A 23,979-nucleotide genomic window follows, 5' to 3' on the forward strand; every position below is an offset into this window, starting at 1 on the left:
GTATATGAATGCTCTTAGATGCACCACTGTATCAAAGCAAAACACAAAACAAAAAATAAAAAACTAATTTCAATCTGGTTTTAATTTTCCTTATAATCTGGATTTGGATTAGAAATATAATTCATAAGGACTGTACTAAGCCAATTGTACATTACACAACCAATACGAGACCAAGTGACAATACACGTACAATGTACATTTCAAGATAAAGGTCTAAACACAAAATATGATAACCGTTAACAAGAATTCTGTATTGTTTAACATAAAAAAAAAAAAAGAAACAAAAAATTCAACACAATATTCGGATTTCATTGTACTGTAGTACCACAAATAATGCGTAACAAAATATACTGGAATACCAAAGTAATAGTAATAATTAATAAAAACAAGAACACCCGAAACTAATCACATAACAAAATAGGCTGAGTATCTATTCCTGGAAGGGTGGTAGACTTGGATTGGTATCGCCTTGTGTTTTACAAGAAGTCCTCAAAATAATTTATAGTGAATAAGTCAAATAAATGAAAAGTGGAACTTAACCATACACATCCCACCAAGGAAATTCTATGAAAACAATTTAATAAATAAGATAAATTAGAATCGTATGCACATTAGATTCACAGAGCAAGTCAACATTATATAATGTTTATTATTCGACTAAAAAAATAAACATAAATAATATGGCACCTACAGATGTCATATTATAATACACAGATAGAGAACTTTGGTAACATCCAGAATATTAGAAGAACCCTCTCCATTATAAAATCATTTCACATTTGAATTATGTACTGTGAACAAAATGCTGAAGCGTATCTACCTACAGGACATTATAATATCAATACTGTACTTTACAAATAAATGTATATGTTTTTAAATGAGATATTTACAATTCTTCTAACAATAGTGTACAGATAAATTAATGAATCAAGCAGGGATTATTGACCTTGATTTAGGCCTACAATGAAACCTTGAAATTCATGTTATGGTTTCAACTCTCGGTGAAATTATAATTATATTGAAAAAAGTGTAACTTAAGTGATGTTTTTCTAAATACTGATCAATTTCAAGTCTCTACAATAAGCAAAGAAGTTACTAAGAGTACAAAGAGAAATGCATCCTATACACACTCATCATATACAAGAACCATCAAATAACAGACTGGCTGGGACGATTTCCTGAATTAAGTGGATGAAAAATTAAAACTATGTCTTCATTACATTCTGACTGTCGTCTGTGTATCTGATGATACATGATAGCCAAGTGCATGATAGAGTTCAGATCATTGTACAAATGGATGAAATATTTGAATTTGAGCTAATCAAAATTACAAAAGGTCGTAGAGAGCTCCTTTAAAAAATTGTTTTGACAGACTTGGAAATAGATTATTTATAACTTCATTTCCCAGGCATGAATCAGGAACTAATAAAGAGCACAATGAGAGAACAATAGAAACCATGTCCACCTTTATACACTTCCTTATATTGAATGTAATGACACGAGATTTATTAACACCACCATGCTTCTATCAAGTTCTTTTTTGTAAGCAATCAAACTTACATCTTTAAAAAACATAAATAAAATAAAGATAAATATGGACAACCAACAAATTTGACACCACATAATTAATAAAAAATAAACAGATGTTCATTGCGAATTTAAGCATACTGTGTAAGTTTAATTATTAATGTTTCACTTAACAACAATATCAAGATAGCACTCAAATTAAAAAAGTACTATCAAGGCAGACTGCAGGATGAAATAAAGCAAAAGTAAAATTTCTAAATCAATTGCACAAATTACACTAATCTATGTCAACAAAAGCAGCCCTACCCTCCACCAAGGTATCATGTGTTTTGTAACTTCATGTTTGATAAACTAGACTAATTAATTAATTAAAAAAAACATTCTAAATAATTAATATATTTAATTTCATAATAAATTATAATTATTGGAGTGATCATTATATTTGTTTTGTGATGAATTGTGATTTATCATACCTTTATTGGTAACTTCTTGTTTGTTCCGGTAGAAATTTAATATAGAAACCTTGCTGCCTTTCATATTGCAGAAAAAAATACAATGGATTCTCGATTGGTCATAATGACCAATCAGAACATGCTATAAAATAGGAATACTCACCAATTTTACGATTGTACGTTTCAGCTGTCATTTTGATGGACCTTAGTCAAGACCTTTTTTATACCTTGAACACGCCACACCCGTCAATAATGATGATTTCGAATAAAAATAAAATTTTAGTTTTTGGCCAACTAGCACACCCGCTGCCACGAAAAAATGGGAATTCCATAAAAAATTAAAGTTTTCTTTTCCTCTTTCTTTTTCTTTCCCACCACTGCCTTTAAATATCCAAAAATAAAATATGTATACTTTTTCCTAATTATATAAATTTAAAGCATCTAACCTTCCCATTACTACACTGTTTACATTCAACAACAAAATTATATTTATATATCCACATTCGTCTAGATGTATTTGTGAAAACCATTTGCTAAAAAAAAAAATATTATTCTATATTTTTTCCGCCCTCCTCTGACGATCTTTAAAATATAAGCAAGGTATAAAAAAAGTCTTGCCTTAGCAACAATATCCAAGAATTACCAATTAGCGTTGTCTTTAACAATAAAAAAATTAGACAATGTAAAATGAGTCTGTATGTTTAAGTTCAGTGCACTTACAATGAATAAATTTTAAAATTAAGAGATTTAATGAGAATTAATGGAGTCAACAAATTCAAATGGTAGCCATTCTTGGCTCTACATGATATCACTCAGTTATCATAAATATATAACAGTTTACTCCACTGAATTCTAAAATGCTAAACTTCCACATCTTATTATTGTACAGTAAAAACAATGAAGCATTGTAATCCCTTCCATAATACTACAACCTAATTAGCTTGTTTTTTATTTATTCATATTTGAAGCTTATGTTATGTAATGTATTGTTACAGTACATAGTACATTTATTCTGAACACAATATAATTTACACAATCATTCAAAATTTTAATTTGGAAGCATTTCGAATGTTCTTTTATATATATTTCATTATTTAAATAATTATCTATGTTGTCTTATAGCATTCCATTGCCATCTAGTCTTCAGAACAGTAAGGCATTTTGTACTCAACATCTCTTGTTATTTCTGAGTCGGGTACTGCCTTCGTTGGCGATAAGCTCTAGAGGTCGGGCCAGAAGTTGAGGGACTTGGTTGCATCATAGGTGGTTGGAAGCTCTGTTGAGAGAATTGCTGAGGATTGAACATCATCGGTATGGCAGGTACGGTTGGCTCTGCTGAAGCTGTTGAGTCCCATTGGTTTGACTGTCCCTGAAATGGACCATAAATTGGAATAAATATATATAATAAATAATAATAATAATAATAATAATAATAAAGAGTGTAATAATACATCATGTTCTGAAGACAGATTACTGCTAAGTGGTCTGGAGTTAGTCATAAGCCAGGGGGAATAAAAAGCTAATTTTTTAGTTTAAATGTTGAGCCACAAAACTTTATTACTTGACAGCGACAGATCACGGGTTGAATTTCTGCCAGTGCCAGGGGAACTTTTCCAAACAATTGATAAGGAACTTTTTTGTTGAATAGGCTATGTACGATGCGATTTTTACATCATCATCCTTTATTTCGAGCATGTTTCTACCATTATTCGATTATTCATTTATTTGATTATTCATGTATACTACATGCAGCCACATTGATTCTATATACACAGGTACAGTATATAGATTATTAAAAACAAAACGTTGTTTTTATTTGATATTACATTCTTAACATTAAATAACCAGACGGATATTTTATGGCCAACCACAGCAAGATTAATATCTATCAAGCAGTGCGTGTATAATGTGATGGCCATTACCCTACAGGGAGTGCCAAGCTGTAATCAACCAATCAGAAAAGGGATTGCATCACTCAGCCACATTAATACTGAGATTGATATCTATTCCCCTCGCACCCACTTATCTAAAAGTAGCAGTAGCAGGGGCGGATCTAGAATTTTACAAATGGGAAGGAAGGCACATTGTTTTAAGCTAATGATATTACATTCTTAACATTAAATAACCAGACTGATATTTTATGGCCAACCACAGCAAGATTAATATCTATCAAGCAGTGCGTGTATAATGTGATAGCCATCACCCTACAGGGAGTGCCAAGCTGTAATCAACCAATCAGAAAAGGGATTGCATCACTCAGCCACATCAATACTGAGATTGATATTTATTCCCCTCGCACCCACTTATCTAAAAGTAGCAGTAGCGGGGGCGGATCTAGAATTTTACAAATGGGAAGAAAGGCGGGGGGGGGGGATGTATTTGTCAACTATACTTATTCATAACATGGCATATATACAGTATATACATGGCATTGTTATGTGACATTTAAAAATGTCCCATGCACTCCCCCATCCCCCCATCACACACACATCTGCTCCTGAGTGTCAACAAGTGACTGGTTTCTGACCCATGGTCACACATTGAATAAAGGGTTAGTTTCTAAAGACATTGAGATGCAGTTTAATGTCCCTGAATATTCTTATGACCTTGGTGTTGTGTTTCAATTAAAATAAAAGAAATATAATTATATTACTGCGTGATTGCAGAGATATGAAGAAGACATGCTGTATTACAAGAAAATATAGTCATGGGTGGAACATGAGCAGATTATTACAAGCTCAAGTAATTATATATTAATGAAAAAAAAATTCTTAATGCTCCAACACTGATTGGAAAACCCATTATGTTAATAACCCCTACAAAGTAGTAGAGGTTTAGGCAACAATATTAGAAAATTAAAATCAAATACCATGCATAAAGACACTATATAATAATGATCTGAATTTCAAAATTCATTTTGGATTAAATATAAATTGAGGTTATGTAACGGAAGTTGAAATATTTTAGAAACTCTTTAAAAAAGCGTAATATATATGTAGTGTAGTTAGATAACTGAATTTACAAAAGTAATAAAAATACAGTAGAAAAATCAGATACAAGTTTAGTTCCTAATTTTAAATCATTTTTTCATGCAAACTGCTTCAACAGAGCATAAGCCACAACCTTAAGTTTATTATTACTTTATTTATTTAGGCACAATTAAGGACCGAGAATATGTTAATGATGATTTTAAAGAGCAATTTGCCTATCTTGGTCTGTTAGGTCCACTTTTGGCACTTTCTGGTCCTTATGTATAAACTCACCAAAAAACAGCCCAATTTTGTTTTTCAAATGAGAAGAGCTTATACCCAATGAACTACAGTAATAAAAACTTTTGAAAAAAAAAGGAACATAATAGAGAGAAAAAAACAATCTAGAACATTATGTTTAAAATACATTTACAGATACAAATCGCTTGATAATTAATATCTGCATATAATTATGAAGATTAAATTTTAAATATATAAGAAAACAAGAAAAAGAACTGTGCAAAACATCAGAATTTATAGCCTGCTTAGAAATACCCACCTTTCTCAGAAGGGAAAAATAAACTTGGGAAGAAAAATTGACAGAAATTTGCAGAGATTTAGGGAAAAAAGCAAATACTATCTACCAGTACTAAGGGAGGGGTGTAAACTTTGAGGAGGATATAGAATCTTAAAAGAGGGATATAATGTTAAAATTAATTTGTAACATACAATTGTATTGGACCTAAGCATATCAACATCCAAATAGACCTGTTGGTGAGTAAGCAAATATTAGTATCAACAGAAATTAAGTTATAATCTATTCTACAAACAATTTAGGTGACTATCACAGCATAATTAATTACATTAGATTGGGTGTTAAAAACAGTATCATCCTGAGCTCTCCAAAATTGACTGGCTATGTAATCACATTTTTATTATTTTAATCAATCTTAATGCAATCACACTACATAAGTGTACCTGCAAATATGTCAGCCAATGTGAGGGCGATTATTTAGAGTACATTACAGTAGTTAAATGTAAACAATTAAGGACATACCGTATATATATTTGAATAAACGCCCCACTTTGAACAAAAACGTCACTGCACTATTAATAAATGCCCCCCCCCCACCTCTAGAGTCTCATTTGCAATAAACACCTACCTCAAATATACGAGTGAAATTAAATGGTGTTTATTAGCGAGTATATACATATCCATTTTACACCAAAAAAATTAACACTTCTCTCAAATAACACCTCCCTTGAATAAAGGCCTCCCTTAAATAAAAGTACCCATTGGAAACCCTTCTCAACAATAACCTACCCAAGCGTTTATTCAAATAAATACGGTAGTTTTTTACATGCAAGGCATGAATAGCACCATAAAATAACAGTATCATTGATATAATAAAACCTACATGGATATACAGTAATAGCTACTAGTCTTCTATTTCAACAATAATCATATAAACAGACAGAAAGCTACCTGACTGAAATTGGGTAACTTTGAGTCATGTTAAGCTGTTGTGAGATAACTTATAATGTCATATGTTTGAAATAAAAAAAAAAAAAATCACAAAAAAAAATCACATTGATAACTTCTTTGTTCCGATGTTTGATGGAGAGCTTAATCCCTGCCCCCTGCCGCAGTACTAATTGAGATAAGAGATTAAACAATAAATGATGATACCTTTTGAGTTGTGGGATTAACTATAAATAATAACCTTTAATTCCATAACCTTTTTTTTGGGAATTTCCCTACTTTGTTAGATTCGGATGCAATCAGAGAAGTTATCATGACACAGCACTTATAGAGACTTAATAAAGCAAAAAAAAAACCCATCCTAAAAATCATGTTTAATAACAAATAATTAAGACTGCTTACATTCATAATTCATTTCCTATCAGTATCCTTTATCTATTAAATGAGGACTTGTAATTTACCTTTAAACAAAACCCTTTATTTCAGAAACTACCTCTGTAGCAAAAACACTTTTATACTTTCTTAACACCTTTAATGCTATCTCAACAGTTGATCATGGAAGAATGACCCAACTACCATAGTTGAATACAATGCCATTTATATACAACATGTATTTATTGGATTTGTGTTATTAATCAACAAAAAAATTCATAATTAATATCATTAACTTTGTTATTGTTAAGGAAATAATATTTAACATAAATGCCAACTCAAAACAATTAGTGAAAATAGTAAAATACAGCTAAATTAGTGCATGTTTACTATAAGTGTTCTATTCCTATATTTTAGCAGTGGCGGATATCTAAGGGGTTTGGAAAGGGGAAATGAGCATGGCAAATGGGAATGGCACTGGGAGGAGAATGCCAATGGAATGGAGGTGCACAAATATTAGAGGAGGGCAGTGCATGGCATGGGAAGGACCATACCATGTGAGAGAAGCATGGCGAAAGAAATGACAAAGGGAAGGTAAGATACAGTAAAGGCAGAGATGGGACAAGGGAAGAAAATACAGTATGGCAAGAATATGGAAAAAGCATGGCAACAGATGGGAAAAGTGAACAAAAGAATGAGATTGAGAAAAGAGAAAAGAGAAGAGGGTAGCATTACAATAGTAGGAGAATGACAAAAGTAGGACAAAAGAAGACATTAGCTAAATATGGAGCATGGCAAGAAGAGTGTGACAAGGATGATGATAAGAAGATAGAAAGGCTAGTATGGACATGCTATTTGAATTGACTGACTTGGTAAACAGCCTTTTATTCATTTTTTATTCTCATACTATAATCTCCTCTTTCATATTTTCATTATTATTATTTTTATTTTTTTATCTTGGTATATTAGGCGTGATGTTACAATCAATACTGATGAGGGCGGTCGGAATGTTTATTTAATTTAAAAGCTATGAAATACTAGCACCTAGGGCTGAAACATGTTGTGAGCCACTGTCAAAAGTGCCAGCTGGGGTAATGAAGCATGGCCAGCCAAGAATGGTCAGGGTGCTTTCAAACCCTCTACAACAAGGTTCAGAACCTGAAGGGAAACAGCTACGCCAAACCACCTTCCATCTGGAAGAGCCTCATCACCATCTTTGTTTCGATAGAGTGCAGTTAGAGGGCTAGTTGGCCCATTATAAACCCATTTTTTTTTTTAAACTATTGTTTCTCACTAATTATTTTACTTATACTGTAGAATTATTAAGAATTGAAATGTCTATGGTAAGACTACATAAATTGATCCCAGGCCCAGGTTAATTCCGCCACTGCAGGTTAGCATCACATCTACAAACTGTTAGATGGCAGTGACTAACTGAAAGCATGCAAAGCAGGCCATTTTAGTTACATTACTATTACTACCGCAATGATGGAGAAAATCGGTTGCTACCTGTCCGCCCAGATGCTGACTGACCTCCTGGGATAGGTCACTCATGGAGCTAGTACGAGACAGCTGTTGAATGCGAACATACAGTCACACAAGTCAAATCAATAGAAGAAAAAAAAAATAAGGAAACTGGGTAAAAGGTCATGCACACAGCAATTGCAGACAAGGTAAATATTGATCACTAGTATTGCATACACATCAAATTAATTACATTAAATTATGTTTCATTAATCCAATAAAATCTAAATTAAATTTTATTTAAACATTGTTTAATAATAAATAAAAATAATACAGTAGTTCTGTAATAATACATACTGTTATATTCACAATACACATAGAAATATTATGGGTAAATAGTTTCTTTGTTTTACTTATTTTTATATTTATATAATAATAATAATAATAATAATAATAATAATATTATTATTATTACTATTATTATTATTATTATTATTATTACTATATTATTATTATTATTATTATTATTATTATTATTATTATTGTCAGTTTTATATAGCAAAGAATTATAATATGCCTTTTACATTATTATTCCAGTCATTGGAATAAATACATATTCAGCTCTGGGGGAGGAATAGTACTCCATAAAAATTTTGGAAGCTAGAATTCAGCCCAATACATCCTACAAGGTACATACACTCTTATGTTGAAATAGACATTTCAAATAACACAACATTCATGTTAAAAAATAAATGATGAAGAAATAACCAAAGTTAAAAATCCAACCAATAATATGATTCAATGAATTACACCGATGATTTACATGCCAAAATACTAACCACATACCGATCCTTGATCACACGCATTCTAGACCCCCACCCCTCAACCTCCTTTCCTACAATTTTCCATAGAAACAATCTTCATTCCAACTACTTTTCTATGACTTCTCTGCTCCTAACACTTTCTCCTTATATCTACAAATTTAAACTCCTCCCTGCCAGCCATGGACTTCATATCCCTATACATTCCCTTACCTTTGTACCTACCCTTTCCCACCACTCTCCTTTCATCCATACCCCCTCATCTTCCTACACCTCCCATTTGTCCTGCCATCCATTCCCTACCTACAACCTGCCTTAGCTTCCTTTTCCTTTCCCACCTTGAGTGCCTTTTTTCTTCCTTTTTCTCTTTCCCTTTCAATCCCCAAGTGCTCCCCAATAATGTGCTACCAATTAAACACAAACTTCGCCTTCACAAATTGGTTAAAATATTAGCGTGACATTTACATAATTATTAACTAATTCAAGAAAGTTACATATGCCATGTTACTACAGATACCTTCAATTTCATTGAACCTCGCTCCACTTGAGTAGTCTACTACTCCCTACATTGTTAATTAAATAATCAATTATATGATGAAACTAGTAAACCTTTGGTCGGACTTTATCACACTAAGTGAATTATTGACACATTTTATGAATAATAAGCCAGAATACATGGATAAAATACATACACAATTTAACAATAATCAAATGTATGTACCCCTTAAATAATATTTTAGAAATAAGAGACATGGTTAAAAATATTATTAGCAAGTTGCTAAGTCTCCTGAACATTAAGGGAGTCTCATGGAAATTGGATTACAGCACTCTTGTGGGCAAGCAAACATTTCTTGCAAATTCAATATATAGGAGGATTAGTTCATCTTCTTTTGCTTGCTTTTACTACTGTATTAATTGTCTCGGTAAGTCATTTGGCAATGGGTATAATTTCACGCAACAAAACAACAAAAAAATGAAGGAAGCTCAGTAAACCAGATTTGCCTGAGGTAGCATCTAACATCATGGGACACATGCGACAAAGATGTCTTTATAATCTTAATAACAAATTTAACTTACATTTTCCTCTACAGGTTGAGGAGGTTCTTGAGATTGCACTTGGGTGTTATTATATCCTTGAAACTGGCCCATGGTACTTGGCCCATTGTTGTAGGAATTGGGATTGAAGAACTGAAAAATATAATGATCACATCCAATTGGTCCAGTGCTAAATAATAATTTGACTGATTTAATGATCAATTAATGACTTAATGTATTTGTTGTTGGTAAAAACAAAACAAAAACGTATACAATAATTAAAAAAATGTATACAATACATAATATTTCTGTTTTCACAAACGATTCCCATGAGTGCCGAATACGAAATCAAATAAAAAATCAAACTTTTTTAATGCTTCACTATTTACCTGAGGCTGCTGAGAAGCTGGCGATAGATCGCTATGTTCACTAGCTGGGGTAGGAGGCTGTGATCCCGGGTTCCCTACCTGAGGCTGGCTTTCACTGTTGGTCGTAGAAACCGCTGAAATAACAAGAGAAATATGTGAGCCATCTAGATCAACAATTAATCAAAATGACACAAATGGCAGCACCATAGCTAATAACAGTGCACTTGATTGCTGAAGTTGAAAAATAAAACATAAAAACGTTCAGTTAAGAAGAAATAATTATAACAATATTGAATTATCATCTGGCATTAAGTTGGCCAGTGTCACAATTTGTTTATAACTTGGTCTCCATCTGTTTTTTTAATAAATAATATTTTATTTTTAAAAATCATGATTTATTTGATTGATTAAATGCATTTATTAACCAGAATCATTTACATTCATATTTATTAGAACTAAACTAAAAATATGTATCTTGGAAACAGTTCACTGCACATTTATGTAATCATGAATGTAATGAAAGTATAAATATATTATTATAAATGGACTGAACTTTGAATACAAATATATACAACTGTTAACATGTTGTCTGCCAGCGACGAGTATACAGGGTGTTGCTGAGGGCGCCAGTATACTCGTCAAAATCGGGGTAGCATTCTAACGTTTATAACTTCTTTGTTATACATTTTAGACCCACAGACTCAATGGCTAGTAGTTCGCGGAATATACACCTAGACGATAACATACAAATGCCGTATGTATGTTTGTTGTGTAATTTTGCCGGTAGTACACTCGAGCGGCACAATTGGGGTGCCCTTTGAACATATACCAACCCATGCAAAAAGCAAACAAGATAACTCGTACTTGGTATAGTCAATAAAAAGTGCCGTCAACGAGTTTACTCGTCCCTCAATATTTTCCAGCCAATTTATTAGACACATCATTTTGATGATATATGACTAGATAAAATTTCAAAAAAGTATGTTTGAACATGTAAACTTGTTTGGGCACAAGGGAAGGAACCTTAAAAAAGGTCTGGCAGTAAACATGTTAAAGCATTCCATCAGATCCACTAGGACAGTACATAGCTGGACCACATAGTAAGTAAGTGGCTAATAGTTTTAGTTACCTGGAGTTGGCATAAAGAAGTTGAGTGGGGGAGCACTGCTGTTTGGTATTGTAGGGAACAAAGCTGCAGGAGGTGCTATGGATGATACTGTACCGCTTTGCTGCTTAACAAAGTCCACATAGTTACGCCCCACTAAAGGAAATAGTAAATCAATGTAAGTAACATTTAGCATTTTGATGGCTGCCTATGTTATTGTAGGCCTAGACTAGGTCTACATCACTATTATAAATATCATGTGACATCTGATCATGAGACAGACAAATTGAGGCATGTTGTGGCGAAATGGTTAAGTTGTCGCACAGTCCAGTATTGAGTAAATGAGCTATAAAATATGGGAGCTCAATTAATGTCTTATTAATCATGTGCCAAAGTATTAGTTCTGGAAGTGGTTTAACAAATTGTTTATTTAACGTTATTTTCCATAGTTCATTCTATTAAGCAATGTATGCACAAATAACTTTGAAAGGTAATTACTCAAAATCGTGTTTATCTTGACTCTAAGAGTAACTCTACTTTCACTTTCCAATAACTTAGGCTTGAAATTTCCAATTTGAATGAATGACCCCTCATTTTAAAGATCACATACTCAGGTATCTGAAAATACCAATAACTTGAATTTCAATTTTTGCTACAACTTGGCCATTTTGCCACAACATGCCTCAATTGTATGTTTGAAAAAAATTACATAAAACTAAGACATACAATTAATAATGAAATAGAGAAATGTCTTCCCCTTACCATGTTTCTTTGAGAATTTGTTAACACTAGCTGCAGAGGTGGCGGGTAGCGCACTAGGAGGGGAAGTTTGAGACAGCTGCGAATCACTCGGTGGGGGTGCAACTATACCATCATTATCATCTCCATCGCTATCTTTATTCACCCATTTTTGCTTCTTTTCATCCCATTCAATCTGAAGATAAGACAGTATTACTATCATCAGCACCAATTCCTGGGAGGGTTATTTTATTAGAAGGTTGGCACTGGTCTCTAAATGATCATAATATATATCTTTTGATTTTCTACATTATCTTCATAATTATTACACTATTAGTTATAGAAATAACACCATCATAATATGTATCTATTGAATCATTTTCCATATTATCTGTTTTATTATTATCATCATTATTACACTTCTAGTTACAGAAAGAGCATAAAGAAAAAAAAAACACAGCAAATTACCTTAGTGTAAAATACAAATATATTAATAATTCATTATACTATTATATAAGAGATTTAACTACTTACTGTTTTGTCACTATCATCTGGCAGGTGAACATCGTTTTTACCACCAAACCGACTGAAAAGACCACGGAACCAGCTACCGCCACCACCCTGTTAACATTAAAAATACAAATTGCAATTTAACAAAAACAAACATTGAGATTATAAACACATAAATATACACACATTTGCACATACATTTTATGCATATTTAATGCTGCTACATAGAACATAAGTACATAAAAATAATAAAACAATAACAAAATAAATAAAAAAACATTAAAAATAATTTTTTAAAATAGAGGCATAAATAGTTAGCGCAAATTTTATTGCCGAATAATGTTTGGCACTGCTGTCTAGGATCATTCCTTAAAAAAAGGTGATTGATTGATTGATTGATTGATGTAATACCAGTATATATTGGTTAGGCATTACATAAATGACTCTTAATATTATTACTCTCATGAAATAATTAGAAAAATTGATTTATTGAATTTGTAGTCTACCTTTGGTTTCACAGTTGAATTCTGCTCCGAATGCTTGTGCTGAGGTTTCTGCTTTGCTACAGGGGTAGGTGCTGACCCTTTGTTGCTTGAGCTCTGTGAAAGTGTTCTTGTCCTTGGGGATTCAGGAGGAGTAATTGTGTTACTTGGCGTAGATGGCATTGTGCTTGGTGTGTCAATGTTCTTGGAAGTCGCCTGAAAAAACAAGTATTACATATATATAATCTTTATTTGCAATAGAAAACCATATTTACAGCCCAACTAGTGTATTCTATTGGGTTTGGAATGCTGGAATTCTTTTTCAATTTGTTGTCAATTTCAATGCAATAAGAGTTATATAATCCGTTAAATATAGAGTGGAGTTGAATAGCTTGGTTGTTAAGATGCTTGCCTTCCAAACCCAGGGTCCTGGGTTCAAATCCTGTCAGATCCCAGGATTTTTTTTCACGACCAAACAAATGCACTCCATAAGCCTCATTATGAACCCTAATTTATGCAGAGCATCATGTGTATATGTTTGTCATGTGAAAGGATTGCCACCTATGTAATAGAACAGTGATTAAGTTGCTACTGGTAATCCTTGGTCATGTGGCTAAAGGAATAAAATAAAATAAAAAAAGTATTTACATTGTATGTGGTAGCTCCATAATAATCAAAATTAGATGCATTGCTGTTCGTCCAGTCCGTATCACCCTCTGCTTCTGTGGTGGTGGAACTGTATTCGCTGATGGTACTACCAATTGAGGCACCAGGATCTACATTCATTGAAGCTAGAGTGCTTGTATGCTGGTTGCCATATGTGTCTGTACCCTCATAGCCTGCATATCCCTGTTTAGATGGCTGGTAGAAATGCCCGCCTCCACTAGGTGCTAAGTCTTGACCATACTGAGTGGGAGCATTCTGGTTCTCTTGGAAGTCTGCTGGTTGATAAAAACCTTGGCTATCCATACCTAGAGAAATAAGACACTAGAAAGCATTAAATATGCTATAGTTATTATAGGTCTTAATATATACAGGAATATAGTTATGGTGGGCGTCGCCACCCAACCTTGAAGTTTTTCACCCAGACTAAAGCTAATTTCATGGCCCTCCAGCCGCTGCCTTTATTAACCCTCTTTGCACAGAATCACAGTTGCCTTTGGGGTCTCAACTTGACATAGGATGTTTGATTTCAACACTGACTCTTCAGTTGTGTACAGTACTTAGTAAAGACATACTGACATGTATACTGCTTCACCTAAGTAATTAGGCTGAGATAAAGGTTTGTGTTACCTATGTGTGAATGCCCCTAAATCCTGTACTGTAGGTTGTACTATATGGACACTTGAGGGTCCCTAATAATCAGCTTCTGCTGGATGGATCACCCTCATTAAATATGGTTCAAATAAAATAAATAAAAATAAAAAAAACACCCTGTTATGATTGTTACCGTTTTCAATGAAGTTATAAAACATTTTGAGATGTTTACTGGAAAGCGCTATATCAATACCTATATAAATCCAAAGATAATTAAACATAACTACCAAATTTGAGATGGAATGAGTCAAACCTGGTATTTGCTGTTCATCATGTGATGGTAAAGGCTCATACTGCGTTGATGGTGTTGATTCTGTGTCCTCTGTCTCAGCTAGGTTACTTAAGTTGGTGAAGGATTCCACCCATGGCATCGGTGTCTCTGGATTAGATGCTGGCTGTATTGAACCTTCCTACAATAATAATAAGCAATTAATATAGTTGTATTCCACACACTAAAACAAATTGGTACAATCAGAATTTGATTATACAAAATATTCTTGTCATGATATTTTTTATGTTTAACAGACAATTCTCCCAACGTTTTAAACAAGTACAAATAAGATAACAGAAAAACACCTTGGTCTTGCAAGTGGGGACAAATCTAAAAAAATAACATAATATTCATAGCACTATACACTCCCTCACTTTGCTATCTTTTATAAACATGATTTCATTCCCTGCTGTAGAGAACACATCTACTAATAAAACATGCATACCATAATTTGTTGCTGTATGCCTTCTAGGTCTTTTAACCACTGAGGCTGAGTAAGTTCACGCCCATCAAAGTACTGAAGATCATGATATTTCAGACGATCGGACATCTTTAACAAAAAAATAAAAACATAAAAAACAATTTAAAAAGTGACATCATTCAGATATATATTCTTTATTTGTCTTTTAATTGTTGATATATTCGCAATACATAACTTTAAGCTTTAAGTTGGCTTTTGTTTGTATAAACACAGAAATAAATATATAAATAAATACAGTATAGCCTCCTTGTTAAGCATTTTTCCAAGGCTATGTTATTGTTATTATTATCATCATTATTACCATTATTATCATTGTCATTGTAAATATCATTATTATTCGCAAAATTAGCAAAACCATACATACCTGACAAACTTGACTAACAAGGGTTTCACTGTAGTGGGTTGGAAGAAATATAATACTTTTGGCTATCACTTCACAGTAATGCAGTGCCTGAAAATTATAATTGATTGATTATAATTTTTATATTAGACATATTCAAGCTCAAACTCTTCTCCTGTTGTCAAGCAAATATCTTTGTGAATTATCAAGTACATACACTATTACACGCCCATCAAATACAGTACATTCACCCTCTTCCTAGACTGTTATATGGTCAGATGACTTACTTCAGTGATGAAGCCATGCTCAGCTAGTCTGCATGCATAGATAAATTTGTAGGCATTGTAATTAGGCATTGTGTAGTGTTTGTTGGCTAAATGCTGAGCAAATTCATATACTTCAGTCTGCTGGATTGCTTCATTTGTTGCGAACTGATTAAATGCCAGCCTGCAATGTAAGAAACAACGCATTAGAAAGCTTTATTCATCTGTCAAAGCATTAATTCGGTGCACTAATAAGGCCACAAATTGTCTAATCCTTTAGAAAAAAAGCCACCAAAATTATGTCTTCTGAAGCTCTTTACATTCTTCCAAATTGTACTGACCATTACATTAAATATGTTTCAAGTTAATGCATATAACTTGAGTGAACATTGGAAAATGACTTTATAGTGATAATGTTTTTATGACCTTTAGTTTCTCACTAACAATAGCCACATGGAGTAGCTACGTTAGATCAACAGTGTACAGTAGAACCAAATGGCTTAACCTGGGAGGTAACTACTACAGCAGTCTATAATGCCACAGAGCTACTGTTTCAATGTAGATGGGACAAATGTGTTTCACTTTAGTTGAAGTACAGAGCACATTGTCATTACTCTTATTTAAGTATTATCATTATCATTTGTGTATATATTTTGTAATCTAGTGGAGTTGTTAAATATTTAATCCTTCCTTGATGGTTGTTTTATGAAAGATGAAAGAAGGGGAGCAAAATTTTTAGACAACTTATTTTGACCATGGAGAAAATATATGTTTGACTTACCCATGGCTGGATCCTATTAGCACCATTTTTGAAGATTTCTTACTATATGTTCCTAGGCCAAGCTGTACCATCAAGTAGCAGAAGTGAGATGCATGTACTAAGCCCCGAGAGCCTAGCGAATCACCCAGAGTTATAATGCTTTTCTTGTCCAACTCAGCATTTGTGCCCAAGTTTGATAAAATCATTGCCAAATGAGGACGCCAGTCACCCCAGTTTACATCAGAACAACTCTGAAAAAAATTTAACTATTTCAAAAATCTGGAAAATACTTCTAGTTTTCTTTTTAATTTGACTTTTTGTGAGTTATGTATTGCCAAAAAAATGTATATCAACTCAATCAAATCTTAAAATATTTCTCTTGGGAAAGAAAGCAGATTGTATCCTGCCCAACTGACCACCAGAGGGACCCATCTAAAAATAAGTCTTCATACTTTAATGCGTCATCCTTGGTGTGTTTTACACTGTATATGCAATCCAATCTGTATTCAGTCTGATCAATTTACAAGTTAAAATTGAGGAAAAAAATTGTAGATGGAGAACCTGAAATGAAGCTAATCCACCAGCCTGAAATGGGGTAAATGGAAAAGGGAAATGCAGGCTTACTGTCAAGATTACTATAGAAGCACAGGGGGAGTGAAATATATGAAGAATGGGTGGATGAAAATTAACCTTGCAGGAATATGGTAAACAGGGCTCAGAGTCAAACCTTGACCCAAGCCTATTAATATGGTCAAAACATTTGCTGAAAGCCTTGCTTAGTCGCTAGAATTAACACACTACTCCTACCATGACTGCTGCTGGCTGTCTATTTGACATCAGTTGGTATAAAGTCTGCAGAGGATCATTCATTGGTAGACTGTTAGCAAACCTGAAATATAAGATAAACTTTTATTTGTCCAAACATTAAAACATGTTGGAAATTTGTTTTCCATGGCGTATTTACATACAAAATACTGTACATAGTAAAAATCAATAAAAAACATATATAAAATACATGAAAATACATAAAATATTATTATTACAATTATTATCACAATTATAATCATTATTACATTCATTATCATATAATAATATAATTTAATATAATTATATAATATAATAGAAATTAAGATATTAATATAAACAGCTTCAAAATTTAGTGTGCAGTAATGTAACTGTAGGTTGCATAGTTGACAATGACTGTACATTGTACTCAGCAAACTATTCTAATCATAAATGCAAATGTTAGCAAAGGAACTATAACTTGTAGTTCAAATGAAGATAAAAATTTGTTGGATCATAGGCAGTTAATGAGCATAATTCATTCAAATAATGAATGTGATCGTGTCGGGCCTTCTATTAAGTTAAATATTGATTTTCTCAAAATATTCAGTTGCAATTTTGTCCTGGTTTCTAGGGAACATTTATTGAGGTGGAAAGTTAACTTACCTTGTCATGACACTAGCATGTGTTCTTTGATCCATCTTACAGGCTAGTAACAGTGCATGGCCCCAGAGGCCTGACCTTATGGCATTCTCAAGGGCATCCTATTAAGAATAGCAAACAAATGCTATACGCTCTCTCCACACTTTCAAATTTTATGTGACAAATACACTTGAATTGCTCATATATTTGGTATATGACTACAATTTACTTCAAAAACATTTCTTTATAAATTATTTGATATAATATTATAATAATAGTGTTCAGTGGTGGACCCAGGAATTTAAAAGAGAGGGGTCCCAAGACTTCACAAATGAAGGGTCCATACCACCTCAGCCCCACCATGGTTGGGGCTGAGGTATGAGATGTTATGGCTATGGCAACTCTAGATAGCTACAAATGGAAAACTAGACTAATTTCATTATAATTTTCTTTTTTATTTTCATAAACTTTTGGGAGGGGGACCTGGGCCGGCTGCCCCATCCCCCTTGAATCCGCCACTGGTGTTAGTTACTGACTTCAGATTTTGTAGGTATATTGTTTACGGTTTGCATTTTTAAAAAATACTTTGCTCAGAAATTTTAAGTCTCTAACTACGTTACATTATTTAACTCAAATAAAAACTTAATATTAACAAAATTGTGAGGCTACTTTACCTTTTTCCTTCCAAACAATAAGAGCTCTCTGAATCTGAGTGTCTCTTTCTCAACATCTACTGACTTCTTAGGATGGGTTAGTTTCAGGTTTGTAGGCGTGCTACTAGATACGTCAGAGGTATCAACCTCTTCTGTTTCCTCTGAACCTAGCACTGGGTGGTTTTTCAAGATAAGCTCTGAAATGTCTTGGCCTACAACAGTCTGAAATATATTTGTGGACAAGACGACTATTAATGTAGTGATACCAGAAAAAAAAAGCTTGACAGCCCATTACATTACTATATAAAAAATAAGACATGAAAACCAAAAGGTACAAGAAAAAATTCCCGCATTATAACAATTACTATTATAATAAAACAACATTGTTTGCCACCACACCTTATTATCAATAATGATAATAATAGGATGATGATTAACTAACAATGTGTGCCTGGGATGTACAATTGCATTATTTTTCCATTTCAACTGATAAGAAACTTGGTATATACATCAGTTTACACATACAAACTTTCACAGCATGGACGTGGCATCCATGTGACAACACATACCCCATTCAAGCGACATAATAGCAACATCAGTTCCCACAGCAGTGTAGCAGACTCCTTGTCGATGGCACTTGTGTCCTCGCGGTAACTCTTTACTTTCTTGCTTGCGAACTTTATTACATCACCTTTATGTGTTTCATTACTTGTAAAGATAAAAATTATATCAATAAATATTTATGCAAATAGAACACAGTGATAAAATGCTCAGTTTAGTTATGATATTTTTATTGTCATACATTTTATATTTGAGATAAGTTTAAGATACTATAAAATAAAAAATCACATGCATACAAATTGAGATAAACGTTGTATGCATGTATATGATTTTTTTTGGGGGGTTTTTTTATTGTCATACATTTTATATTTGAGATAAGTTTAAGATACTATAAAATAAAAAATCACATGCATACAAATTGAGATAAACGTTGTATGCATGTATATGATTTTTTTTTTGGGGTATTTTACATTTCATTCATATCGTGTAATTTTAAAAACAGTACAAAAATACATAACAAAAGAGGGGATAAAAAGGGACTGGCTTCCCAAAAGGAAATATAAATTTCCGTAGAATGGGTCACAAAAAAAAAAATAAATTCATAATAAATACAACTATGTATTTTAATAATATTTAACTAAGAGCAAACCAAGTGACAGTAAGTTATCTTCAATTTTTTTTCTAAATTTGAAATCCATGGCTAATGGTAGAAGGTACAGCACTATTAACTTACAACTGGTTAAATAATTACCTTACAAGAGGTCCTGGGAAAGACCTCAGTTCTTGACTCTCAGCCGTGTGGTCTAGCATTGCCTTAATTATTCAATAAAACAAAAGAATATGACACATTATTCATCTTAAACTCAATTATTTTAATTCAATACAAAAAAAAAAACAAAAAACAATAAGAATTAATATGAATATAACACAAACATCATGGTGAGTATGCTTTAACTTTATCTAATTGGACATGTGGGTCAAGGGTTAGCAAATGCAAACTTATTCCATGTCTTATACAATTTATAACAATCCCTTTCAAAATAAGGGTGTGGGATGTTTCTGGTCTAACAAGAAATCCCACCACCTGAACAGCCAACCTCCACTCTTTGTACATAGGATCTCACATCTGTTATTCCTAAGTAGCTTCATAAAAAGTGTACATACACAGTGTTTGTTCACAGAAGAACAACTAGATTTATTAAATAATATACAGTAAAACTTACCTAAGTCAACTTTGCCTAACAATAATTTCTAAGTCATCTTAATTTACATTTTCCATTAATCAACGATTAAGTCAATTTTTTTATCCAAGCCAAAAAACTGTTCAATGCCATTGTGGATTAAACTTAACAGGAAAGTTCAACTGTATTTCAAAATCTAAATTCATGATATAAGGCTTGTTACCTCGATGGAATGGATTTCAACCGTGGCTGTAGCCCCCTCACCAGGAGCATTAGCTAAGACCTTCACCAAATGACCTCCAGGGCTAAAACGACCCAAGATGTGTGGTAACGAGAACTTGGTTGGGGTCCTTCTTGGTGGTGGTGCTTCTTGTACTATAAGGAAAAAATATATATTGAAATATCAACTAGGCTTGCTATGTCTGTTTGTAAAACAGAACACAGGGCTTTTCCTTACTGATGAAATGAGAATTGATGTATATTAGTTTGTTAATATCAATCTGTTCCTGTGTTCCATTGTCTTTTTGTCCATGTCTCTGTTTTATTTTGAAGGTTCTCTTTTCACATTTTATATAATAATAATAATAATAATAATAATAATAATAATAATAATAATAATAATAATAATAATAATAATAATAAATTTAGTCATTGAAAATATATCAGTTATTATCAGCCATTGACTAGGAAATCTAGTTGGCATATTACATCTCATGATATTCTTATATTATATTAAATTATATTGTATTATATTATATTATGTTGTGAATACATCTTAATTTAAAAATTAGCCATATACTTTATATACATATATTATACTATAACTTTAAAGTAAACTCGGTTAAGTGTGATTTTAAAGAAAAAAGAAATTAAAAATATAGCTATGTGCCACCCTCCATGAAAAGAATTTTGTAAAATTGTTATATCATTAGAAAATGTATGTAATTTAAGTACTAAAATCTGTCTTATTTTCATTTAGCATTACATCTCTAATGCACCCCTTAATACTGCTGATGCAAGTCATCATAGCTAGCAGAACAGCTGCATATTGTCTGACAAATGTTTAAATGATAAATATGATTGTGCATCATCTGCATAACAATGTGTATTAGCAGATGCTATTCAATTGCATGCATTGGTAATAGTGAATTGATAAGGTACATCACTGTAATTCAACAATTACAGATATTTCACGTTATACATAATTTATAAACATGAAAACTAAAATTTAAAAAAAAAAAAATTTTCAACATATCATTTTCCCATCTTTTAAATTTTAAATATGGTTTGTATAAACTAAAGTCAAATCTAAAAATTGAAAATTTCAACATGAAAATATTGTTCTTACCAGTACAATAGCGAAGGAACAATGGTAGTGGTACTATACCACTTTTACACTATAAAGCCCAAACAAACACTGGTGTGACACCGGAGCCAAAACCCATGTAAACTTAATGAGGAAACTGCAGGATATCTCATTTACACTTGACAACGAACTCCGGCTCAACACCGGTGTTGAACGCTGCCCACTATTTACATTAGCTCATTAGTCTATAATCAAATTTAGTTTCGCTGGGGGAAAACATTTCACTTTATTTGTACACTAAAAACCACATTAATTTCTGAACAAAAATACAATCCAAAGCAATAAAATATAACTTACATTATGTCCATTATTTTTAATTAAATACGTTCAAAATATATAAATAGTTATATTATTACAAAAAAACTGAATAAGGTGTGAAAGGCAGACTGTTTACACTGTGTGTTTCGATGTCAACAGGACTATACTGGAGAAGTTTCTTCTGAAAACATTCAGCTTCGTTCAACTCGGGTTCAGCACACCGGAGTTGTTGACGTTCACCCATTTACACTAACAACGGGGAAGTAAAAGCGGTAGTCCATCGGTACATTGGTAACATAATTTTGGTACATTGGTGTACTTTAAAGGTAATGGTACTTTGGATTAATGTTACCTTTAGGTTGAGTCCATGATGAGCCTTCCATATTTTCTGTACTGTATGATGTATCTTCAGCTTTCACCTGTTGGGAAACATCTTGATTAGCGTCAAAGGGGTAATAATTTGAGTCAACTGACGCACTAATGGAACTCATATCTTGGTTGTATCTCTCTGGTGTGTTGCCACCTGTGTGATGAAAATTACTGGCAAATCTGAAACAAATTGAAATAGTGTTATACTAGAGTTATAGTAGTGTGAGCCTTCCACAATAAATACCATCTAGCAATGTTTAAAAGGACAATGAGAAAAAATAAGCAATAATAAAATCAATTAAATTTAAAAGATCTAATCCACAAAAACCAGATATGCTGTCCAGAAATCTTGTACTTACGAGCTGTCATTGGTTGATGGTTCCTGATTCTGTTCTGAGAGCCCTCGGCTAGTATTCTGTTGTGATCTATAATATTCTTTGTAATATTCTTGCTGCAACCGCTTGTACTCTTGATCCTGGTATGGATCGTATTGGTAACCTCTGGAGTAGTAACTATTTCGATGGGCTCTGTCATATGCAATTGGTCGTCCATATTCATCATAACCTATTATTAAAGTAACAATTTGTTAGTATTTAAATCAATCATGATATCGTCACTTGTAATTTTTTTCTATCTCAAATTGTAAGTTTGCATTAGTGCATCATTAGTTGTGGCTAGTGTGCAAAAGGTCAAAGAAACCTGTTTACTATGATACAGCCACAAATTATTTTTATTTTTATGTATGGTTACAGTACATATGAGCACAGTACAGATTAGTTATGCAAGAATCTCTATGGTTCGTTGCAAACAAAATTGGGAGTGAAACAAAGAAAAACATGCATACATAGTGCAACAGTCAACTCACAATTAATAAATAAAAATCAACAAAAAAAATATTTTAAATGCCTACTGTACTGTACCTCTCCGGGAATAACCTTCGCTTGAATAATTATCTCTCTCATCTCGACTTTGTTCCTGCCGTGAGTTTGGCCTGTCTTCACTGTTTGATGAACCTGGACTTTCTGTGCCTTGTCGCGATCGTGGTCTAGAATTTTCATAAAAAGCTTGGTAAGAGTCGGTGTATCTACGAGCACCAGAATATCTTCTACGAGCGTATTCCTGTTGTCTGTAGTAGTAATCATCATAATAGGCCCTATATCCAGTCTGGCCATACCTATAGCTGTAGTATGGATCATATGGCTGTCCATAGGAATTATATGGCGAATTACCATAACCAGCATATGGCCCACGACTTGTTGACCTTTCAGGAATGTGACCTTGTGCATATGGCCCCTACATAAATGATTGACACAAATTACAATTTACTATATCTAAAAATTTCTTATTATTGATTAATTATCCCTATTGGGACATAATTAGAGGGTTTCTATGGTTCTGGCCAATATTC

General features: G+C 32.8%; 1 protein-coding gene across 2 annotated transcripts in view; it reads right to left on the reverse strand.

Annotated features, from left to right (window-relative positions):
- Positions 1-56: 56 nt before the first annotated feature.
- LOC117116701 (protein transport protein Sec16A-like) overlaps positions 57-23,979 on the reverse strand; it is a 28,408-nt gene continuing 4,485 nt past the window's right edge. Inside the window, exons 4-26 of one of the 2 annotated variants that reach the window (XM_033260801.1) lie at positions 23,492-23,864; positions 22,931-23,135; positions 22,555-22,751; positions 20,802-20,953; positions 20,149-20,210; positions 19,406-19,544; positions 18,858-19,058; positions 18,208-18,305; positions 17,566-17,647; positions 16,780-17,009; positions 16,023-16,182; positions 15,760-15,846; positions 15,360-15,464; positions 14,897-15,053; positions 13,975-14,297; positions 13,351-13,542; positions 12,869-12,955; positions 12,359-12,530; positions 11,621-11,752; positions 10,513-10,625; positions 10,166-10,276; positions 8,313-8,375; positions 57-3,348 (exon numbers count right to left, since the gene is read on the reverse strand). In XM_033260801.1, the coding sequence (XP_033116692.1) occupies positions 3,160-3,348; positions 8,313-8,375; positions 10,166-10,276; positions 10,513-10,625; positions 11,621-11,752; positions 12,359-12,530; positions 12,869-12,955; positions 13,351-13,542; positions 13,975-14,297; positions 14,897-15,053; positions 15,360-15,464; positions 15,760-15,846; positions 16,023-16,182; positions 16,780-17,009; positions 17,566-17,647; positions 18,208-18,305; positions 18,858-19,058; positions 19,406-19,544; positions 20,149-20,210; positions 20,802-20,953; positions 22,555-22,751; positions 22,931-23,135; positions 23,492-23,864 (3,630 nt within the window). In that variant the 3' untranslated portion in view covers positions 57-3,159. The remainder of the gene's footprint in view (positions 3,349-8,312; positions 8,376-10,165; positions 10,277-10,512; positions 10,626-11,620; positions 11,753-12,358; positions 12,531-12,868; positions 12,956-13,350; positions 13,543-13,974; positions 14,298-14,896; positions 15,054-15,359; positions 15,465-15,759; positions 15,847-16,022; positions 16,183-16,779; positions 17,010-17,565; positions 17,648-18,207; positions 18,306-18,857; positions 19,059-19,405; positions 19,545-20,148; positions 20,211-20,801; positions 20,954-22,554; positions 22,752-22,930; positions 23,136-23,491; positions 23,865-23,979) is intronic. The other variant, XM_033260802.1, reaches the window with a different exon arrangement.

The sequence above is a fragment of the Anneissia japonica genome, unplaced genomic scaffold, assembly GCF_011630105.1.
Source record: "Anneissia japonica isolate Jap-2015-1 unplaced genomic scaffold, ASM1163010v1 scaffold2284_len378405_cov197, whole genome shotgun sequence".
Lineage (NCBI taxonomy): Eukaryota > Metazoa > Echinodermata > Crinoidea > Comatulida > Comatulidae > Anneissia > Anneissia japonica.